Source organism: Hyla sarda, chromosome 5, assembly GCF_029499605.1.
Source record: "Hyla sarda isolate aHylSar1 chromosome 5, aHylSar1.hap1, whole genome shotgun sequence".
NCBI lineage: Eukaryota > Metazoa > Chordata > Amphibia > Anura > Hylidae > Hyla > Hyla sarda.
In genome coordinates, this window is record NC_079193.1 from 172,658,771 (window position 1) to 172,680,623 (window position 21,853).

Consider the following 21,853-nt stretch of genomic DNA (forward strand, 5'->3'; position numbering starts at 1 on the left):
AATGTAAAAGTATTCTGCAACTTAATACAGAAGGGGGAGACAGCATGCACAATATGTTCACAACCACTGAAACGGGGAGTAAGAACGTGACAATGGAAACTGCAGTGATTCTGAAATTATGAAGCAGTTGGGGTGAACTAATCTACTTTGTGCAAGCAATGCATCCAACAACATATACTCTTATACTATACCAGGAAAAAGAGAATAAACTAACAGGTGCTGGTTGAGGTTGGGCCAGGACGGTGTGATTTCCAGCTGAGGCCAAAATGGTATCCGCTCTTACCTGGCCTCCAGCAAAAATAATAGGTCCAGAGGCAGGCTTTGGGCGATAAGGGATAGTGGCACCTTTTGGCGGCGACTGAAAATGAAAAAAAGAAAAGCAAAAGTTAGTCAGTACAAACACCAAAATAATTCTAATGGATAGAGGGTACAAGGGCATGTCATCGGTAATGGGGATTTCAATGGGATTCTGCTGCACTGTGCACATGGCGTCATTTCTTTGGCAGATGATTTTGCTGCTGAAACTCCAATTCTGGCATCCCTAGGAAAAATAGACATGTCTTTTCTTTCTGCAGGTTCTGCTCAGAAATCCATTGCCATCTATGAGATGCGGTGCCCGCCCATGTTTTCTGGGAGGACATTCCGAACATTTTCGGCAATGTGAACATGGTATTAAAGTGGACTGCATAGTGATTGCTGGAGTTTATTAGACTCTTTGTTTTCTGTTAGAAACATATTCTAGGCTGGCTGCTTATACTGCTTGTACTGCCTACAACTCTCCTTAGTACAGCAGGCTCCGTCTTACATAGCTCTTGGCACTGGAGCTATCGGTGGCTGTCTAGATAAGGAGCAGGACACCTGCACTGTGCATTATGGGATAAAGCACTCACCAGTGCATTGCTGCTTAAAATAAAAGGCTACTGGGCAATGAACGAAAAAGGAAATAGATTGGGAATATGAAAAGAGATCGGAAAAGGGGGATTGGCATCACCTCCTTAAACAGGAGTGGGAATTTATGCTGTGACTCACAGATTGTACCCCCTGAAGCCAGCATTGACCTTAAGTCTAGAATAGATACATTACTATATACCTACCTCTAACATAACTACACAGATCTGCTTAACACATTGGATGATGGCATCAGGAGTTCCTGAAATGGTAACTGCACGCTCTGTTGAATTTGGTAGCATGTCCCCTGCTACTTGAACTTGAGCACCTGTGGACTTAAATGAAATACACAAAAAAATGAGTATAAGAATGCCAGAACAGCAGAAAGCACCTCTATACAACCCATGGCTGAAATTATAGAAAATAGAGAAATCACAGATACAGTAGAAAATAAAAATAGGAAAAATATGTCTGGTGGACTGGACAGTCTTCCCAAAGAGGTGATCTGCCCAATAAATCTGATCCGGTATGACCGTGTCACCATGCACAACGGCCTGTTAGCCTGTTACAGCGTAAGGATCAGCGTAACAAATCTAAGGCAAACAACCGGGGAAGATAACATGCCAACAATACAAATTTAAAGTGAAACACACACAGTTTTAACATATGGAGGAAATATGAGAGTTACCCCCTTTACATCCAGTAACTTCAATCAAAATGTATCATTTCTCTGTGAATTGTGCTCTTTGAAACTGTCCAGTGATTTTAGAATCTCATAGGGCATACCTAAAATCTGCTCTATTATTATTGTGGCTACTAAATGTTTTTAGTAACCAGTGACTGCAACACTAGATAGGCCACTAATCATATGGCAAGGGAGCTGCTTGTATGGCAGACCATTGGCGATCATATTCTGAATATCTTCTCAGGTTCACATTACTGATGATGTACATATGGTAGGCAAGTCTATCTCACTATAGTGTTACTTTTACAATGGGATAACTTTATATAAAAATTTAGAAAAGAAGAAAGATAAAGCACTCACCGCAGCCGGAAGTCCAACAGCAGAATGTAGATTTATTCCGATGCTTGGATACATGTAGCAAGACGGACAGACGCACAGGGAGCAGTGGATGGAACAGGTGAGGCGGGGGCGGAACGAAGGGGCAGCAACCGGTTTCACGCACTGAGGCGCTTCCTCTGGCCCACACTCGTGTGGGCCAGAGGAAGCGCCTCAGTGCGTGAAACCGGTTGCCGCCCCTTCGTTCCGCCCCGCCTCACCTGTTCCACCCACTGCTCCCTGTCTGTCCGTCTTGCTACATGTATCCAAGCATCGGAATAAATCTACCTTCTGCTGTTGGACTTCCGGCTGCCGTGAGTGCTTTATCTTTCTTCTTTTCTACATATGATGAATGTGCTGCATTTCTGGACTTTCGGTGATAAGAACACCACTGTTACCCACAGCAACCACTGCCCGGACAGACACATTTATTAGCTGTGTTTTATTTCTCATGTCTATGCTCTCATATACCCATATACATTAGCGGTGCCAGACTTCTAATGCGCTTGTGTGAAGATTTACTTTATATAAATAAACCGTTATATAACTGCATTTCATCCGGACAGGATACAGGCTGCAGAAATGGATATTTACTAGTATACTCAGCTTTTCCCAAGAAGAAAAAAAAGAAGGTTCTGTCTTTTATCAGCTGCATACACAATGCTTCATTATATCTACTGCAGCAGGTCAATAAAATAACATATCTCCGCTGGCTGGGAGACAATGCCCCTATTGCCTCCCCTTGATCTGATGGCTGTGAACTAATTACCGTGCAGACAGTTAAACTCCTAGAGCATTCACTGTTGAATCACTGTAAATTCCATTTAAAGCAACTGCAACCACGTGACTGTACAGTGCATATTTTTAGTTTTTCCCTTTGGATAAGACTATTGCGTAAATAAATGAACATGTCTTCATAATCCAAATAGAAAACAGGAGAAATCTGTTCTTTTTCTAATCCCTTTGCATCAAATTAAATAATCTAATAAAACATGTGGCTTGCCTTCTAGGGCCGGTCTTCAAAAGGATGTTAGTTTTTATTATTGGCCCCTTGGACTTATCTGTAGCTGGGACCAGAGAATGCTGATGGTTAAAGAAATATTACTATTACTATGTTCCTAATACAGTATATAAGACATTGGGCCTTATTTACTAAGAGTGTTGGGTTTTTACTAGTGTGTAATGTTGTTTCAGACTTGTAGGATTCTTCTCTATTTACTATGGGGAACACAGATTTTCAAGTAGGAAACATTTTCTGACCAGCTTTTTCTAGGTGGAAATTTCCAGCCATTTATCCGCAGGATTTTCTGTGAATTCAATAGTAAATAGGTCGGGTTGTGAAACCACACCCCTTTTCAGACCGACCACACCCCCTTTACGGCAGACCATGCCCCTTTTTCGGCTTTTTACACTTTTTCCTATTTAAAGGGGTACTCCACCCCTAGACATCTTATACCCTATCCAAAGGATAGGGGATAAGATGTCTGTTCGCAGGGGGTCCCGTCACTGGGGACCCCCGTGATCTCGGCTGCAGCACCCCAGACATCTGGTGCAAGGAGCGAACTTTGCTCCATGCTGGATGACTGCCTATGCGGGGTGGAGGCTCGTGACATAACGATCACACCCTGCTTGTGACGTCACTGCCACACGCCCTTAATGCAAGTCTGTGGGAGGGAGGGGGCTTGATGGCCGTCACGCCTCCTCCCATAAACTTGCAATGAGGGGGCGTGGCCTTGATGTCACCAGCGGGGCACGGCCATGACATCACAAGCTTTCAGCGCTGAACCCGACACTCTTAATGCACGCTAGGTGCAGCACAGAGATCGCAGGGGTCCCCAGACATCTTATGCCCTCTCCAAAGGATGGGGGATAAGATGTCTATGGGTGGAGTACCCCTTTAAATCCTATGTCATTTATACATACTTACTGCTTACACCCAGATACAAAGTGACCTGCTGCACCTTATGATAAAAGCAAGAGCAATGTATGCATTTCAAAATTCTATACGTAAGTCTAATATCAGGATTGTTCTTGTGATATAATTATTTCTTCAAGATCACGGTCATCAGAATTTTCCCTTATTGCCCTCACGTTGAAGGAGTAGCCATTTCAGGAGACAAAATATTCCTATTGTTTTTAGGGCCTGTTATTTTATGATTATGTAAATTAAATATCATGAAGCAGAGGAAATGACTGAAATAAATCTTACCTCTCTGATTTCTTTTATTTTTGACCCCCCTTTTCCTATAAGAGAGCCACACTGACTTGCCGGTACAACAAGCCGTAACGTTACTGGTGGTTTGCTTGTGACTGTGCTATTTGTCATGGAAGCATTGATATCCTGCAATGACAATGAACATATGAATTAAGTTGATTCATAAAAATAAACAAAATTAAAAATGCAATGTGCAACTCCAATACTACCCTATACTTGAGTCACATGATATGATACTTTGGAATATTATGAAACCAAAAGCAGAAGACTGAGCAGTGATACCTATAAATAGATTTTTTAATTTATTTTTACAGATGTAGTATATACAAGTCATTGTAGCAAACATTAGTTTTAACTCATTATGATATTAGGAGATTGGAATTTTAACACAACTGATGCTAAAATTTCAATATGTTATCTTAGGTGTTCTATAGAGCCGTTTTCAGACAAATGTAATAGGAACATATTTTTGCATCCAAATAGGCCAAACAGGGGGTCCAATAACCCAAAGTGACATCAGTTATAGAAACAGTTAGCTAGTTAAAGGGGTACTCTGCCCCTAGACATCTTATCCCCTATCCTTTGGATAGGGGATAAGATGTCTGATTGCGCTGGTCCCATTGCTGAGGACCCCCACGATCTTGTCTGCGGCACCCCAGACATCCGGTGAATGGAGCGAACTTTGCTCCATTTCTGATGGCTGGTGATGCGTGGCAGAAAGAGATTTGTGACATCACAGTCACCCCTGCTTGTGACGTCACGGCCACGCACCCTCAATGCAAGTCTATGGGAGGGGGCGTGGCTGTGACATCATGAGCGGGCCGTGACTGTCAATGTCACGAGCCTCCGGCACTGCACCCAACGCTCTAAACGAACGTCGGGTGCAGCAGGGAGATCGCGGGGGTCCCCAGTGGCGGGACCCCCTGCAATCAGACATCTTATCCCCTATCCTTTGGATAGGGGTAGAGTACCACTTTAACATATCCACTCAGCTACATTTGTGTTTTGGCATTTTATTTTTGGTGCTTCACTAGTTAAGTCTGTAACTTGAATACCCTCTATAAATGGGTTCATGAACATGGATCAAAAATAAGAGAATTGTTATGTATATAATGTTTAGGTATCCAAACATAATTGTCTCCGCTGGCCGATCATTTTGTCACCTTGTAATATATTCAAGGAGACAATAACACAGTTCCGCAGTATATTGTGTTTCCATACCAATGGCTTGTTTTGACTGGATTAAAGAGGACTAGAATAATTTAGCTGGCTTGTATGAATGGTATTAGTTGCCTGATTTAAATAATATAAGTGACACCTGTTGAGAAATGCTTTAAGGGATTAAGACAAATCCTCCAATAATTTACAAAACCCAGAGATACAATAATCAGCAGCTGTCCTTCCCTTAACTTTCTACACGATTCTGTAAACCACAGTGGAGAAGCTATCTGGCAGTGCTACAGATGTCTGGAATTGCCTGACAATACATTTTGGGGCACATTTATATATCACCAGTTATGTGCATTCATCTGAAACACGTGCAATATATTTTATATTAACAAGAAAAGCCTTCAATTTTATGTCCCAGCAAATACAGTATGGCAAATTTACATTTAGAAAACAAAAGATTGTAACATAAAGGAGAGGTCACATGTGCCATTAGAGGAGACCTTCGACAATATTCCCAGGTTTAGAGCAGCGCTTATATGTTTCTTAAAACTTTTTTTATTGTTTATATTACACTTTTATAGTCCTCATGGGGACCATTATAAGCAATCATTCAATTGCTTTGACTATACAGTAATATGCCATAGCATTGCTTAGTGATTAGTCTAGATTAGTCTGCCTAAGACAGTCTGTATCAGAAGAGAGATGATCAGCGACATGGAGGTAAGGAGGAGCCCTCTGGACACCATTTTAACTCATCATACCTCTGCAATTGTGCTGCCGGGGGTCTGATAAGTGCCCCAAACCCACTGACACTTTTTTTTTTTACCCCTTAGGTGCCGTGATGGGCATTGATTATGACATCTAAAGGGTAAATGGCTAACATCAGCATTATCAATGATGTCCGTCATTATTGCTGTCACTTGCTGCCTATAAAGCCTGCGCTTGCTTTATATACAGTAAACACTGCAGTAGGTACATTTACATCTTTGTCTGGTAAGTACCAGCCACCCAGAGCATGTATGTCCTGTGTTGCTTCGCTGTTAAAGAAAACCTGTGGCCTCTCCTGATGTCTTTATTTTTTTTAGAAAATAGTTGTGTTTCCTGTGAAATGATGCTGAGCAATCTTTTATGAAGACTCTACTTTGTTCCATTGCTCCGTTACTCCTCCGGGTACTGTTGATCTAAGGTAACGACTGTTACTATTCCTCTTACAAAGAGGGTATGTCCATACATACTGGCATGGTGCACAATGACCGGACAATGTCTGTTTGGGTAAGAACACACTTTTATGATGAAGAGAATGGTGCACATTACCAGGAAGAATAACAGTAACATTTGCACGTGCCATGGTTTGAGACTTTTCATCTGTTCTGGCGGGAGGGGTGTGGTATCCCATGGCCTGGCCAATGTAAAATAACATACACCAGAAATTGGCAAGTTATATCAGAAATCTACTCCAGCTCATGGTTGGAGTGCATTTTTTTTTTTTTTAAACTTTATTTATAAATTTTCATATAACACAAACCAGTACAGTTATGCACCTATTAAAGGAGCAGAACCAACAGAACAACAGTAAGGTCCTCAATATATAAAGTATAAAACAAGGAATGAGAGACCACGAATACAATCATAATCATAATACACATATCATAATACACATATCAGAGTGAGATACATCGTGCATACACAATTAGCTAATCTACGACCCTAACTGGGGTCGAACAACTGTCCGTCCACTGGGACAGAGTAGCTATACGGCTATTAGAAGCCCCACACCTCTTCGCTATCAATCCCTCCAACACGAGGTTACTATGAACCTCCGCCAGAATGGCAGGAAGACCCGGCACCTCAGTCGACTTCCACCTCCGAGCAATGTGAGCCCTCACAACTGTCAGAATATGATATAAAATGGTCATATAATGCGGGGGAACTTGTTCTAGGGACAGGAATAGTAGCGCACTCTCTGGGCCCCATGAGAAGGGGCAATCCACTAGGTTGTCCAATAACTTTTTAATTTTGGTCCAAAGAGGTGCAATTAACGGGCAAGTCCACCACACGTGTAGCAAGGTACCACTTTCCCGGTTACATCGCCAACACACTGGGGAGGTGGTAGGGTATATTTTAGCCAGACGAACCGGCGTGTAGTACCATCGGTATAGGAGCTTCCTGGAAGCTTCGAAATGGTTAACACATTTAGAATATTTTTTGTGCATGTTAAAGACAAAGCTCCACTGCTCAGCCGTGAATCTGCGTGCCAGGTCCTCCTCCCATCTGGACTTAAACGTACTGATCATTTCCCCCTCCGCCTCAGTCAAAGCTACATAAGCAAGGGAGATACCCCTAGTAAAGGAGTCCCTGCACAGGAAATGATGTTCATACGCAGTGCGAGGCCGAGAGCTATCCCAAGGGAGGGATCTCAAAAAATGTCTAAGCCTCAAATATTTGTAAAAGTCTTTCTGTGATATAGAGAACATGCGTACAATATCAGTGAAAGGCATCAACCCATTAGCATCGCTAATCAATGCCACAGTGAGGATGCCCGCATCTATCCAGGGCTTAAAATCTATATCTAGAATATAGTCTCCTATAGCAGCTAAAGGGATATCCTTCACTCTAGGTGGACAAAGACTTTTAATCCGCGCCACCTTACTCCACAACCTGATAGCAGCCGCAATAGTAGAGAAAGGAGAAGAGGGAGCAAAGGTAGGGTTAAAGCGCAATGCCCAGAGAAAGTTATTAAAATTAGAGACATTGAGGACAGCAGCTTCAATATCTACCCACAGGGGGGGAGCGTCCTGCCACCACCATTTTTTAAGCTGATCGAGTAGAACAGCGTGATAGTACATTTTAAGGTTTGGCACCCCCATACCCCCCTCATGCACAGGGCGATACAATATATTCGCACCAACCCTAGGGTGCTTGCCATCCCAAATAAATCGTAAGAGCATTCTCTGTAGTTGTGAGAGGAAGGAGGCGGGCATTATCATCGGCAGGCATCTAAAAAAATATAAAATTTTAGGGAGCAGCATCATCTTAGCAGAGGCAACACGTCCCGCCCATGAGACAGGAAGCTTGGAGAAGTTATCAATTTCCTTGGTAAGCTGGGACCGCACAACAGCAAAATTAGAAGCAATTGTCTTATCAGGCAACGCAGTAAGGACTATGCCTAGGTAAGGAATCTGGTCAGTGACCCATTGAAAGGGATATTTAGCTTGTAGCACTCTCTGTTGCTCAGTGGGTATCTGCAATGGTAAGATACACGACTTTGTGGGGTTAATCTTATAAAAGCTAACTCGGCTAAAGGCATCAATAATGTCCATAACTGGGCCTAAAGAGCTCAGGGGGTTGGAGAGACTAATGATAACATCGTCGGCAAACAAGCCAATCCTGTGGTCTACTTTTCCTATTTGAATGCCCGCAATGTCTGGGGAGTCCCTGATGGATTGAGCAAGCGGCTCCATAACTAAGGTAAATATAAGAGGGGATAGTGGGCACCCCTGTCTTGTCCCATTGCTAAGTGAGAAACTATTGGAAAGGGTACCCATCGTGTAAATTCTAGCAGATGGGAGCGTATATAGTGCCATAATGGCGGATTCCAAAGAGTGGGGAAAACCAAACTTACGCAGCACACTTCGCAAATATCCCCAGTGCACTCGATCGAACGCCTTCTCCGCATCAAGGGATAGCAAGAGAGAAGGCGTCCGATCGGAATGCGCTTTTGTGATGATGTCGAGAAAGCGTCTCGTACCATCCACCGTTTGACGACCCTTGACGAAGCCAACCTGGTCCCTGTGAATTAGGTCCGGCAAAACCCTATTCAACCTAGCAGCAAGAGCCAGGGCATACAATTTAATATCACTATTTAGGAGAGAAATTGGTCTGTAATTTAGGGTAGAGTCCAGTGGCTTACCAGGTTTAGGTATGGTAATGACCAGAGCATCCAACATCTCTTTAGGGGGCACACCGTTCTCCCTAATACGGTTAAAGGCTCTGGTCAAAAAGGGAGCTACGGAAGGGCCAAATCGCTTATAGAATTCATTTGTAATACCATCAGGGCCAGGTGACTTCGAGGGCTTGAGGGAACGCACACATTCAAGAATTTCTTCTGTGGAGAAGGGAGAGCAAAGATCAGATGCTTGGTCCGAGGACAGAGAGGGGAGGGACATAGAGGACAGAAAAGAAGAGATAACTGCTTCATCAGGCTGTGGAGTAGCAATGTCATGTTGAAGATTGTATAATTTGCTATAAAAATCTGCAAAACAATTGGCTATACTTTGAGGGTCAGTAACTATAGAACCATCAGATTTAGTAAGGAAGGGGATTCTCCCCTTATCCTGACGTTTTTTAAGTTGTTTAGCCAGTATAGAGCCAGATCTATTACCCTGCCAATACCATGTCATTTTGAGCCTTCTCAGTGCCATCTCATAGCTGTGTAAAGAGAGGGAGTGTAGGGTAGCACTAACCTGAGAAATTTCTCCTACTAGTGATGGAGAGTACGAGGTCTTATTGCGCCTATGTAATTCTGCAAGGCGCTGTTGGAGTTCTAGTGTTTTGGTCTGGCGGAGCTTCCTGTCATAGGCTGTTTGGCTAATAAAGTGGCCCCTAATTGTAGCCTTAAACGCACACCAAAGCATGGGGTCTGTGACATCACCAGTATCATTAATGCGGAAGTAGGCATCAACCGCCAACTTGGTCGCTTCAGAGTATTCAGGATTATGGAGTATTAGTGGGTTAAGTCTCCAAATATAGGTCGGGCGGGGGCTATGCGATTCTTTAATGGTTACGCTTATGGGGGAATGGTCCGACCATTCTATGGGCATAATTTGGGTCTCTGAAACCAATGATAGGAGAGAGTGGGAGGTAAGGGCGTAATCTATTCTGGTGTATATCTTATGCACATGAGAAAAGAAGGTGAAGTCCCTTTCCGTGGGGTGGGATATACGCCAAACATCATATAGGTCATTTTGGGACACACTAGTGAAGAAACCGGTGGGTTCTTTTTTCAAACTGGGCGAAGTAGAATCTACACTAGGCCACATGGTCATATTAAAATCTCCTAGCAGTAAGCAGTGTCCCCTTCTCAAGGACTCCAATTTGCGCAAGAATGCCCTGAGGAAGGTACACTGTTTCGCATTAGGCGCATATAAGGAGCATAAGGTATATTGAACATTGTTTAGTAGGCACACAATAATTATAAAACGACCTCTATCATCTATCACAGAGTGCTGGACAGTAACCGTCAGGGTGTTCTTAAATGCAATCGCCACTCCTCCCTTCTTGTGAACAGCATGCGCTTGATAGATATGTGGATATCTCTTATTTTGGAGTCTATGGGCATCTAGGGCTAATAAATGGGATTCTTGTATACAGAGGATATCGGCCGCCAGGCGTCTAGCCTCCCTCCACACCAGAGACCTTTTATACGGTGAGTTAAGACCCCGCACATTCATAGACACAACCTTAATAACCATAATTAAAGTATACATCAACGCAAAGCAGAACCATTAGCACAGTAAACTGAGAAGGAGCAGGTACTCCCGTCGAAGAGGATACATCTACACTTAGCAGCTCGCAAGAGGAGCCTCTCATATCCAATATCAGAGAAAGTAAGTGATGGAGGACCAACGGGACAGAAAACAAGTAAACAGAACGAACAACAAAGAACAGATAAATTGAGCAAGCAGTAGTAAAGACCATGTGGTAGGTCTTAATGGGGGTAGGTAAGTACATTCGACTGCAGTTAGGCCGAATGTTTAAACATTCAGGAAAAGTATCCAGAGCACTAAGAGGATAAGTAACCCAAAGGATGGGGAAGGATACCCCAGTCGCAAGCCAGTGAGTCAAGTCGGACAGGCCTGTCTAAAGGCAGAGAAACAGTTCATGTCTTGATTTTTTTCTTGCGGTGGGAGACAACCTTCCATTCCTCAGCTATCTTTGCAGCATGTGGTATGTCCAGGGACCTCTGAGCAGTCAGATCAACAGGCAAGTTCCATTCCGCACACAGTTGCAATAGGGTCTCCGGGGAAGAGACCACATGTTTGGACCCCTTATTGGTGACAATCAATTTCACAGGGAATCCCCATTTATAAGGGATCCCTTTTTCTCTGAGAGCTTTAGTCCCTGCACTGAACTCACGTCTCCTGGCTAGAGTGGCAGCAGATAGATCCGTGTAAAGTTGGAGTCCCGAATACCCATCTGGTAGGGAGGGTGAGGAGCGCCACCAACATCAATTGCTCCTTAATATGGTAAAAGTGAAGGCGCAGAATCACATCCCTTGGTGTAGCAGCAGGTAGGGTTTTGGGCTTAGGGAGCCTGTGGACTCTGTCCATTAGCAGATCTAGGGTGGAAGCCTGAGGCAGCAACAATGCAAAATAATCCGTTAGGAAGGTGTTGAGGTCCTCCGTTTTCACAGACTCCGGCACCCCTCTCACCCATAAATTGTTGCGGCGAGACCTGTCCTCCATATCTGCTATCTTAAGTTGTAGAGCGGTAACCTCATCCTCCAGGCCATTAGCTAGGTCCACTACTTCATTATGAGAAGAGGTGAGTTCCGCCATCTTGTTCTCAATGTGCGATGTGCGGTGTCCAAGAGAGGAGATCTCATGCTGTATATTGGACACGGCTGCCTTAATGTCGCCCTGAATGGAGGTATGTAACTCAGCGAGAAGCCCCCTCATAATAGGTTCAGTTAGGGGCGCCGACGAAGAGCTCCCATCAGGGCCTCCTGGGCCTCTAGTATGCAGGGTCCCCGCTCCCAGTGGCTTGGAAGAGATCGGGGAAAACGGTACCTGCGGGTCCTGCTGCACCGAAGGCGACCAGCCTGTCAGGAGAATCGGAGGAGTTGAAGGAGAAGCCTCCAGGGCGCAGCCCGTCTGAGAGGATGAAGACGCTGGTGAGGCACTTCCAGTAGCCGGAGACGCTGACCCGCACAGAGCCGCGCCATCTTGTGAGGCCTCTGCAGCAGGAAAGAACGCCGTGAGCTTCAGTGGGCTCTTTTTCCCTCGCCTCCGGGTCATCATCAGGTGCCCCGACAGATCAGGTACCGGTGGGCACAATTGCCGTAGCGATATGCTCAGGATCAATGCTGTTTAGCCGCTATTAGGCCTGGGCTGCAGCGGAGCACAAGGTTTATGCGACCGCCGCCATGCACTGCAGGACACGCCCCCCCGTTGGAGTGCATTTTAAAGTATGGTGCTTTGGGAGTAAGAAATATGTGCAAAGGTTTTTAAAGGAGTTCTGTAGTGAAACATAACCTATCCCCTATCAAATGGATAGGGGATAAGTTATAGATTGCGGGGGTCCTACTGCTGGGACCCTCACGATCTCCTGGCCATTGCCCAGGCAGTCTGCTGGAAGGTGGTATGCTGACCCCGCACGGAGCAGCGGCCGGCATGCCCCCTCCATGTATCCCATAGAGATACATGGAGGGGGCGTGTCAGATGCAGCTGCCTGTGGGGGTCGGAACTGCCACTTCCAGCAGACTGCTGGGGCCCAGATCAGGAGATCGGTCGATCGGTCGGTTGGACCCCCCCCCCTCCTGCGATCTATAACTTAGGGGATAAGATATGTTTCACTGCACTACTGCTTTAATAAATCTTGAACCATCTTTTTGCCAGCACATTTTAAGATAACACCAATGCGTGAAATGTTGGTCTTCCTAAATTCCCCTCCCAGTGTCCTTACAAAAGATTGTCCAGAATTGTTATTTCATGAGGAATAAAAGTCTTCACTAAAACAGACATTTCAGAATAGCAGGACCCTTGCCAACTTTTTGGATACTGAAAATGTATGTCTGTTGATAGATGCTAGACAGACTTTCCTAACCTTCCCTTTATATAGCAGAAGCGATAACACAACAGGGTTCAATAGATTCTCTGTTACAAAACATTCATTCCTAAGGTGGAAAACGTCCGTTCACAAATATGCAGCGTTGGTCATCACAGCCTGTCAGGTTTTTCCCAAAGGTTAAACCAACTAGAGCTGCAAATGAACAAGTGCAAGCAAGCAGGTCTGCCACTGACATATGCATGTACCAGGACTTCAACGCATCTAAAAATACAGAAGTTAATGAGCTACAACACATAGAAGCTTCCTGACCCGGAATTGTTTCAGTAAAAGCAGTCTGGAATGTATAAATAAGTCACCACGCTAATGTATGGAGTGAAGTGAAGAATGTCATTTCAAATGGTACTAAGAAATAAGTGCCATGGGGTCACAGCCAACAAAAGAAGAACTTGTTCTTGACAGCGCAGGGAGTATAATGTTCAGATGTGGACTTCTAATTATAGCGGGAAGATAATAGCAATTCAGAAGTGTGATCGGAATGTACAAGACAGACACCAGGGCTTGCGGCAGAAGCTGTGACATGCAGCTGTAAAAACACCTCCTTAGGTTCAGGCATTGTGATGCTGTGCATTTATTATACATGACATGGAACTTTTGAACCATCGCTGAAGAAAGGGACAGCAGCAGCAAAAAATCAAAAGGCATTTCAATTCAAGAGGTGCCATGTTAAAGGGGTACTCCGCCCCTAGATCTCCCTGCTGCACCCGGCGTTCGTTTAGTGCTAGAGGCTTGTCACGTCACGGCCACGTCCCCTTAATGCAAGTCTATGGAAGGGGGTGTGACGGATAGGGGATAAGATGTCTAGGGGCAGAGTACCCCTTTAAGTAATATTGGTACTGCTTTGGCGTCACCAGGATGTAATCAGAATGCAGCAAGTATGGTATTTGTCAGCGTGGTGTATGCCCAGCGCAGCTCAAGAACTATAATAGGTCTTACTTATTGTAGCTCAACAACACCCTCTATGCAATTAAAGAACATAAACAAAACCCCAACAAAAAAACAACAAAAACCCCCAACAGTTACAGCTGTCATCCAACTTTCAAAACTCCTTCATGATATGTATAAACTCCATTGAGGTAACTCCTGTGTGGAATGAGAAATTGGTGGGCCACACCGGTTAACTGCAAGCTACTGATCAAGGCTTGACCTTTGGATCCCTACCTGCCAGCAAGTATACTACTAATTCCACTAAGGTGACAGTCAACTCAGCTAACCAAAAAGAGGGAAAGGACATTTACCCATATAATTATATATATTTAAAGTAATAATTTACCCGTATAATTATATATATTTAATGTAATCATTTACCCGTATAATTATATATATTTAATGTAATCATTTACCCGTATATGCCAGTGCTTTTCCTCACACATTTACAGGTAGCTGCTAACTGCTTCCCATTAATTTGTGTAGGGGACTACCATCCCCTATTTCACAGCTTGCACAACCTCTTAAGGGTAAAAGCCTATATTAACCCTGACTCTAGCTTTAAAGGAAAACTGTCAGCAAGTTCACCCACAAAAAAATCCAATACACTGGGTTATAGTGTGGGTGAACAGGAGTTCATGCAGGGGTCACTTACATTTTTTTGTTGGGTTGCCGCTGTGTTTTCGTCCTGTAAAGTCCCGTAATTCACCCCCTTTAGTTGCGCTCTACAGGCGTGTCCCCCGCCGGCAGTCATACTTTGGGTCCCGGAGGAAAGTGCCTGAGCCCGCCCCCCTTATTTGCATATGCATTTTCTTCAACTACACGTCCTAGGGATGTGGAGTCACATGCCCCCTGAGCGCTGCGCTCTGTATGCGTTGAGGATTTTATGCAGCTCTTATGTCATGATGACGTGAGAGCTGTGCGTCCCGGAGAGCGTACATGTGCCGGGCCCTCGCTACGGAAGTCGGCAGTAGTGATGGCCCGCCGCACTCTCCAGAGCGCTCTCCGGGATGCACAGCTCTCATGTCTTCAGGACTTAAGAGCTGCGTAAAATCTTTAGCGCATGTGCTCTGTATACAGAGCGCAGCACTCAGGGGGCGTGTGACTCCACATCACTATGACGTGGAGTTGAAGAAAATGCACATGCGAATAAGGGGGGAGGGCTTAGGCACCTTCCTCCGGGACCCAAAGTATGACTGCCGACGGGGGACATGCCTGCAGAGTGCAACTAAAGGGGGTGAATTACGGGACTTTACATGATGAAAACTCGGTGGCAACCCATCAAAAAAATTTAAGTGACCCCTGCGTGAACTCCTGTTCACCCACACTATAACCCAGTGTATTGGGTTTAGTGTGGGTGAACTTGCTGACAGTTTTCCTTTAAGGACTATGTCTGACAATCGAGGAAATCATCAGACGGGCGTGAACTTAGTCTTAATAATAGGAGTGAATATCAGATAATGGGCGGGATTATACCGTCACGGGGTATAAAACCATGTCAAAGTTTATTCAAATGACAGTGATGCTTTAAAGTCTATAAGGTATAACTAAACATTTATTTGTTTTGTTTCAGTATTTTTGGGGATTTTGTCTTTATTTGTTAAACACAGCATGGTCTAGATATGGCCTTCATGTCAAAAAGTATAAAAAAAAACTGCAGTAAAATGCAGTAAAATGCTATTGTTTATAATTCAATTGTTAAACTAGGCAAAGGGGAAAGTAATATAAATAGAAAGTTTAGGTATCATTTTATGTTGTATATGCCAAATATAAGGCTTTATAAACTGTGAGCATACAGAAAATATATCTCCATGCATGAATTACTCCTATGTCTGAAATTCCAGTGTATGGTATCTATGTAACCAGAGCTTCACGCGTTCAAATCCCTGCTTAAATAATTTGACTTGGTTTACATTGCAGCGCAACGACCAGTCATACTTTTCTCTTGAATTACTTTGAAGAGTCAGAGTGTGGAGTGATCATTCATTTGGGTACAAGTAAACAAAAGGCTAAGTCAAATTCTTTGTATTACCTAAGTGGTACCAATTACTTCAGTAAGAGTCACCTTGTCATGGGTGGAGGAAAGAAATACTATCTGCCTAATATATTTAGTAAGTCCTCAGTCAAACACTTTATTAATATTATTATTACGACTATTAATAATAATAATAATTATTATTATTATTTTACTGTTGATTTTGTTTTCTTTTGGTATAAAATCCAAAACTAGTAGTGGATCCTGAATTCCGAATGAATACAATGGATACAGTGTTTTAGTATTTCTTGAATTCATTTTTCATCTCAGTCTACTCCTTCCTTCTCCCTGTGATGCCTGTCCCCGCGGTCAGTTAGTAGATGAGTGGACATTTATTTGCTACAGGGATGACATGTCACAGGAAGAAGGAAGTGGCACATTTATGGAGTACTCAGGCTTGGAGCTGTGGGGGCCCGGGGGGGGGGGGGGGCGTAGGGGGGTTGGGTAGGGTGGGGTGCATTTATTTCATTATAGTGCAACTGTTTAATTTCAGAATACCCTTTTAATAAGGGATTAAAATGACTGAATAGGGGATATGATATCTGATCGCGGTGGTCCCCTGCTGGGGCCCCCCGCGGTCTTTCTGCTGTACCTGGCATTCATTTAGAGCGTAAGGGGAAGCGCCGGACATCACGACTCACGACGTCACGGCTGCACCCCGCTCGTGACATCACGGCCACGTCCCCTCAAAGCAAGTCTATGGGAGGGGTATGACCATACACATATATCAATATTCTAGTTTCTTGAGAACAAATGGGGTACATTGTAAGAAATTGCTTACTAAACCTATTCATTACCCCCAACTCCTCAACTTCCATCATTAAACAGTAAAATGTATTGACCTGTATTGACCTGTAGTGCATAATATTTACTTCAATATTAAAACCCCAGTGAAAAACATCTAAAATCAAATAATGGAATGTAGGATCTTGGAGCTGTACTTAAAAATCATGGTTTAAAAAAGTCGCTAATACCCTGCTATGCAGTAATGATGGTGGTCCCCACAACTGCTCTACGCCCTGCCGGCATTGGGGGCACATCCCCCCAACAAATTGAATCTGGAAAAGATGACTTTAAACTGTGCATGGGTTACAAAGCAACCCAAACCCACTGCATACAGCTTTCTGGGAACAATCCTAGTAATAGCCATACGATGGGGCATTAGGATTACTGGTTATTTAGGATATTAAACAGCCATTAGATTCTGTTAATTTCCTAACCTGGTGCATAGAACATCACATTTCTTGCCAGACAATTAACTTTGAAGCTACTGATGAATTTCATGCCGAATTGCTCCCATGAATGGAAAAATGTATGGTACTAAAATCTATGAAGGGTAAACAGCTGGTGGCTGGCATTATACGTAATGAAACAAATACATACTGCTGATACATAATCCAAATATTCCACACGTTGCTTTATTTAATTGTGTAATTCCAGCGCTACATAAAATGAAACCACTTAGATGAAGCAAAAAAGAAAAAAAAATCCTTTAGGTGACTGAAATGTATACTCTCAGAAATGTAAAACATTGACATCAATACATAATTGAATCATACAGTTCCACAGTTGAAAGTATGCAATTATTCTTTCAATTTCTATCCGCTCTGGGACCAGACTGTAAGGGCTTTTCCTTTTTTTGCCATTAATGTGCATTACTGGAAGCAATTGCTTCTCCCTAAACTCTACAGAAAGGCAAAAGAAAGGATCAAACATCTTGCAAATTGACCCATTATTCCTGTTCCAGCACTGTTACAGCTAAAAGCGTTTTAAGTGAATGAAGCTGCTTTTTCGCCATTAAGCGGAGCATTAGGTAATTTGTGTTGGTTTCTAAAACAAACACCAGAAAAATTACCAAAAATTAGTGACGCCTTGACTGTTTCTATAGTTTAGGCCAGAGACAAAATTCCAAAAGTTTGAACGTGTTCCATAACATTATATACATATCAAGTGGATCGGCAATCAAAGAGTAGAACACAGATAACATCAAATGACTGATGTGACACAGTCTGAGACTGGTCACAATGTATAGATTGGCAGATAGGCCTGCCATCTGGTGGACTCCCATTTATTTGAATGTAGAAAAAAAAAGAAGAGGTGCTCCATGGGGAGTATCGCTAGTAATCCCATGGAAAGGGGGGAGGGGCTAGGCAACCACTTACCAATACAGGTTGTGTACCCGCATACACAATAATGGAGAGCGTTTGTATGCGAAGCAGATATCCTTTCTGCAGCCTTTCTTATATAAACATATACCAAGAAGTAAAACAAGACTTGTGGTTAATAAAGTGTTCATTCGGACGATCGTGTGTCCCGTTGTCATCATCCCGGTCAGCGCCGACTAGTTCCTTAACCTCTCCAAAGTCTTGTTCTACTCCTTGGTATACATTTATTTGAATGGCTACTATGTAATGTTATAGTTCTCCTGCATCAGCAGAAACAGTAACTTTCCATGGATTCTAAGGAGTCAGAGCTTTATATTTAAGGGGTTGCTTTAGATGAAGAAACACTTTTCTGGGCTATCAGTTGGCCTGGTTAACTGCATAGAGGCTAGGGGCTAGGACTGGTTACTGCAGTTGATCTCCTGGTCACTTGAGCTGCAAGAACACAGCACTACCCCTACACAGTGAATGGAGCCAACTGTTTCTGTCCCTGTTCACTGTGAAGTGTGGTGACCAAAGGTGCCGAGCAGCTGATCGGCAGGGGTGCCATGTGTTTGCAGCTTGCCAATCAGAATTAATGGCCTATCAAGACCATCAATCGTATTAACTCAGAAAACTTGTTTAAAGGGGTATTCCTTAAAAAAAAATGTTTATATCAACTGGCTCCAGAAAGTTAAGCAGATGTGTAAATTACTTCTGTTAAGAAATCTTAATCCTACCAGTACTTATCAGCTGCTGAAGCTGAGTTTTTCTTTTCTGTCTGACAACAGTGCTCTCTGCTGACACCTCTGTCTGTCTCAGGAACTGTCCAGAGCAGGAGAGGTTTGCTAGGGGGATTTGCTGCTACTCTGGACAGTTCCTGAGACAGACAGAGGTGTCAGCAGAAATCACTGTTATCAGACAGAAAGAAAAAAGTTTTTTCATGGAATACCCCTTTAAGACAGAAATGATCAGATAATCAGAATATATCGCATTTATAATTTTGTACTGTGTTGCAGAAATTTTTTAGCATAACACCTCATAAGTTTTTTTTTAAATACAAGGCTTTGTTTACTCACCTCTTCAAATTTTAGTGCAATCATTGAAAAAGCTTTAAAAATTGCATCTGTTGGTCCTGTGATTGTTACAATTCTTTCTGGGCAGGAGCCTTCTGATATATTGATCCGTGCTCCACTCTGTAATGCAAAAAATATGCAAATAATGCTCACAAAAAGGAAAAAGTTGTGTCTCTCTCTCTTTCTCTATATATATCACTAGTTAGATCAGATCATCTTTATATAACAAGGACATGGCTGGACAAGTATGAATGATTGGCCACGTTAGCCAATCAAAGTCTGTCATGTTTATGGGCAGCTTCAGGGCTATTCGATTACAGGGTACAAATATAGAAATGGGCAATACAGAGATTAGGAAAATTGGTTCTACCTTGTGTTTTTTTGTCTATCTCTGGATCAACACTGCAGGGTAGTAGGGTGAATTGGATGGACATACATCCTTTTCCCACTTACATACTATGGGGGCATTTATCATTGTCTTTAGAGATGTTTTTGTGTGTAGATTTGTCTCACATTTGGCACAGCGCTGCACCTCAGGCTATTTTTTGCGCCTTTTTGGTTTACACTTCTTTTTTTTTTTAAAGTGTGTACAGGCCAGCTGTTAACCCCTGGGGACTTAGGGTTTTTCTGGTTTTGCACTTTAGTTTTTTCTTCCTCACCTTTAAAATTCATAACCCTTTCAATTTTGCACCTACAGACCCAAATGATGGCTTATTTTTTGCACCACCAATTCTACTTTGTATTGACATCGGTCATTTTACCCAAAAATCTACGGCAAAACCAATTTTAAAAAATCATGTAAAACTTGAAGAAAAAACACCATTTTGTAAATTTTGGGGGCTTCCGTTTCTACGCAGTACATTTTTCAGTAAAAATGACACCTTATCTTTATTCTGTAGGTCCATAGGATTAAAATGATACCCTACTTATATAGGTTTGATTTTGTCGTACTTCTGGAAAAAATCATAACTACATGCAGGAAAATTTATATGTGTAAAATTGTCATCTTCTGACCCCTATAACTATATTATATAACTTCTGCGTACTTGCCGGTATGAGGGCTTAGTTTTTGAGCCTTTTTTGATCGGACTTTTTGATCGCTTTTTATTCATTTTTTTAATGGTATAAAAAATGACCAAAAATATGCTATTTTGGACTTTGGAATTGACCGTGCAGTTTAATTACCAATGTATTTTTATAGTTCTGGATCTCAGGCTTGGAGCAATCAATCACCGATCGGACATGCCTGAGGCAGGTAACGGACCCTTCGCTCGAGTCCTAGCTAATCGGAACACCGTGGTTTCAATGTGGTGGTCCCGGTCAGCCCCACTGAGCTGCCGGGAATTCTTTTTTTTACAGTTTGGACACGGTGATCAACTTTTAACGCTGCATCTAAAGGGTTAATAGCGCTCGTCACCACAATCGGTGATGCGCGCTATTAGCGCTGGGTTGGGGCTACCGTTAGATGCCAGGACCGACCCGATATGATGCGGGGTCACCTCCCCAAGAGGTTAAGGTTAGTCTTATACAGGGGTAATGATTTTATCAACTGAGACTAAACACCAGCCCTAACTAAAGACTAAACACTAGCTTTTTGGTGTATATGAAGAAAGACATTTCAGAAAATGCTTACCTGCACAAAATTTAACAAATGCCCTGCGACAATTTAATAAATGTGGTGCTCCTACACATTACCAGCACACAAAAAAAAGGTGTAGAAAAATGCTTCGCTTACACCTACAATGATAAATGCCCCCTTATGTTACTATGTTATTATCCCTTTTAGGTAAGTAAGTAGTAATGAGTGGATAAATAAAGCATTCTAGAGTTATGACAACATAAAGTCACACATGCTAGCATCGAAAAATGGGTCTGGGTACCGAAATCCCAAATTGTCCAGGTTCTTAACAGGGTACTCCACCCCTAGACATCTTATCCCCTATTCAAAGGATAGGGGATAAGATGTCTGATTGCGGGGGTCCCACCACTGGGGACACCTATGATCTCGGCTGTGGCACCCCACACAATCCGAAGTTCGCTCTGTGACTGGCGATGCGGGACAGAGGCTCTGGACATCAGGGCCGTGCTTGTGATGTCATGGCCATGCCCCCTCAATGCAAGTCTATGGGAAGGGGCGTGACGGCAGTCACGCCCCTTCCTATAGACTTGCATTGAGGGTGTGTGGTCATGGCGTCCTTTGGATAGAGGATAAGATGTCTAGGGCGGAGAACCCCTGTAGGGGTTACAATAAGCCTGTAGAAGAACTAGTGAGTTTGTTCTGAAATATTCTGTTTAACAATTAGCCTCATGGAGCTTTGTAGACCATTACACATGATGGACTTTCTGAAGTCTTTATAATTGAATCTAGAAGAGTTTGCCTCTCTCTTTTAATCTTTGATTGTGAACGATTTGATTAACTATAAAGTGACTTGTGTGCTGCAGTTCACATTGCGGAGACACTTTTTGATTAGCTCATTATTAGGCACAGGCCATTAC

General features: G+C 43.1%; 1 protein-coding gene across 13 annotated transcripts in view; it reads right to left on the reverse strand.

Moving 5' to 3' along the window:
* Window positions 1–21,853, reverse strand: part of LOC130273638 (poly(rC)-binding protein 3-like) — a 744,530-nt gene that overhangs the window by 38,241 nt on the left and 684,436 nt on the right. For all 13 annotated transcript variants that reach the window (XM_056520776.1, XM_056520775.1, XM_056520770.1 and 10 more), the window contains 4 exons: window positions 19,361–19,477; window positions 4,158–4,289; window positions 1,095–1,223; window positions 215–358 (listed from right to left, as the gene is read on the reverse strand). In XM_056520776.1, the coding sequence (XP_056376751.1) occupies window positions 215–358; window positions 1,095–1,223; window positions 4,158–4,289; window positions 19,361–19,477 (522 nt within the window). The remainder of the gene's footprint in view (window positions 1–214; window positions 359–1,094; window positions 1,224–4,157; window positions 4,290–19,360; window positions 19,478–21,853) is intronic.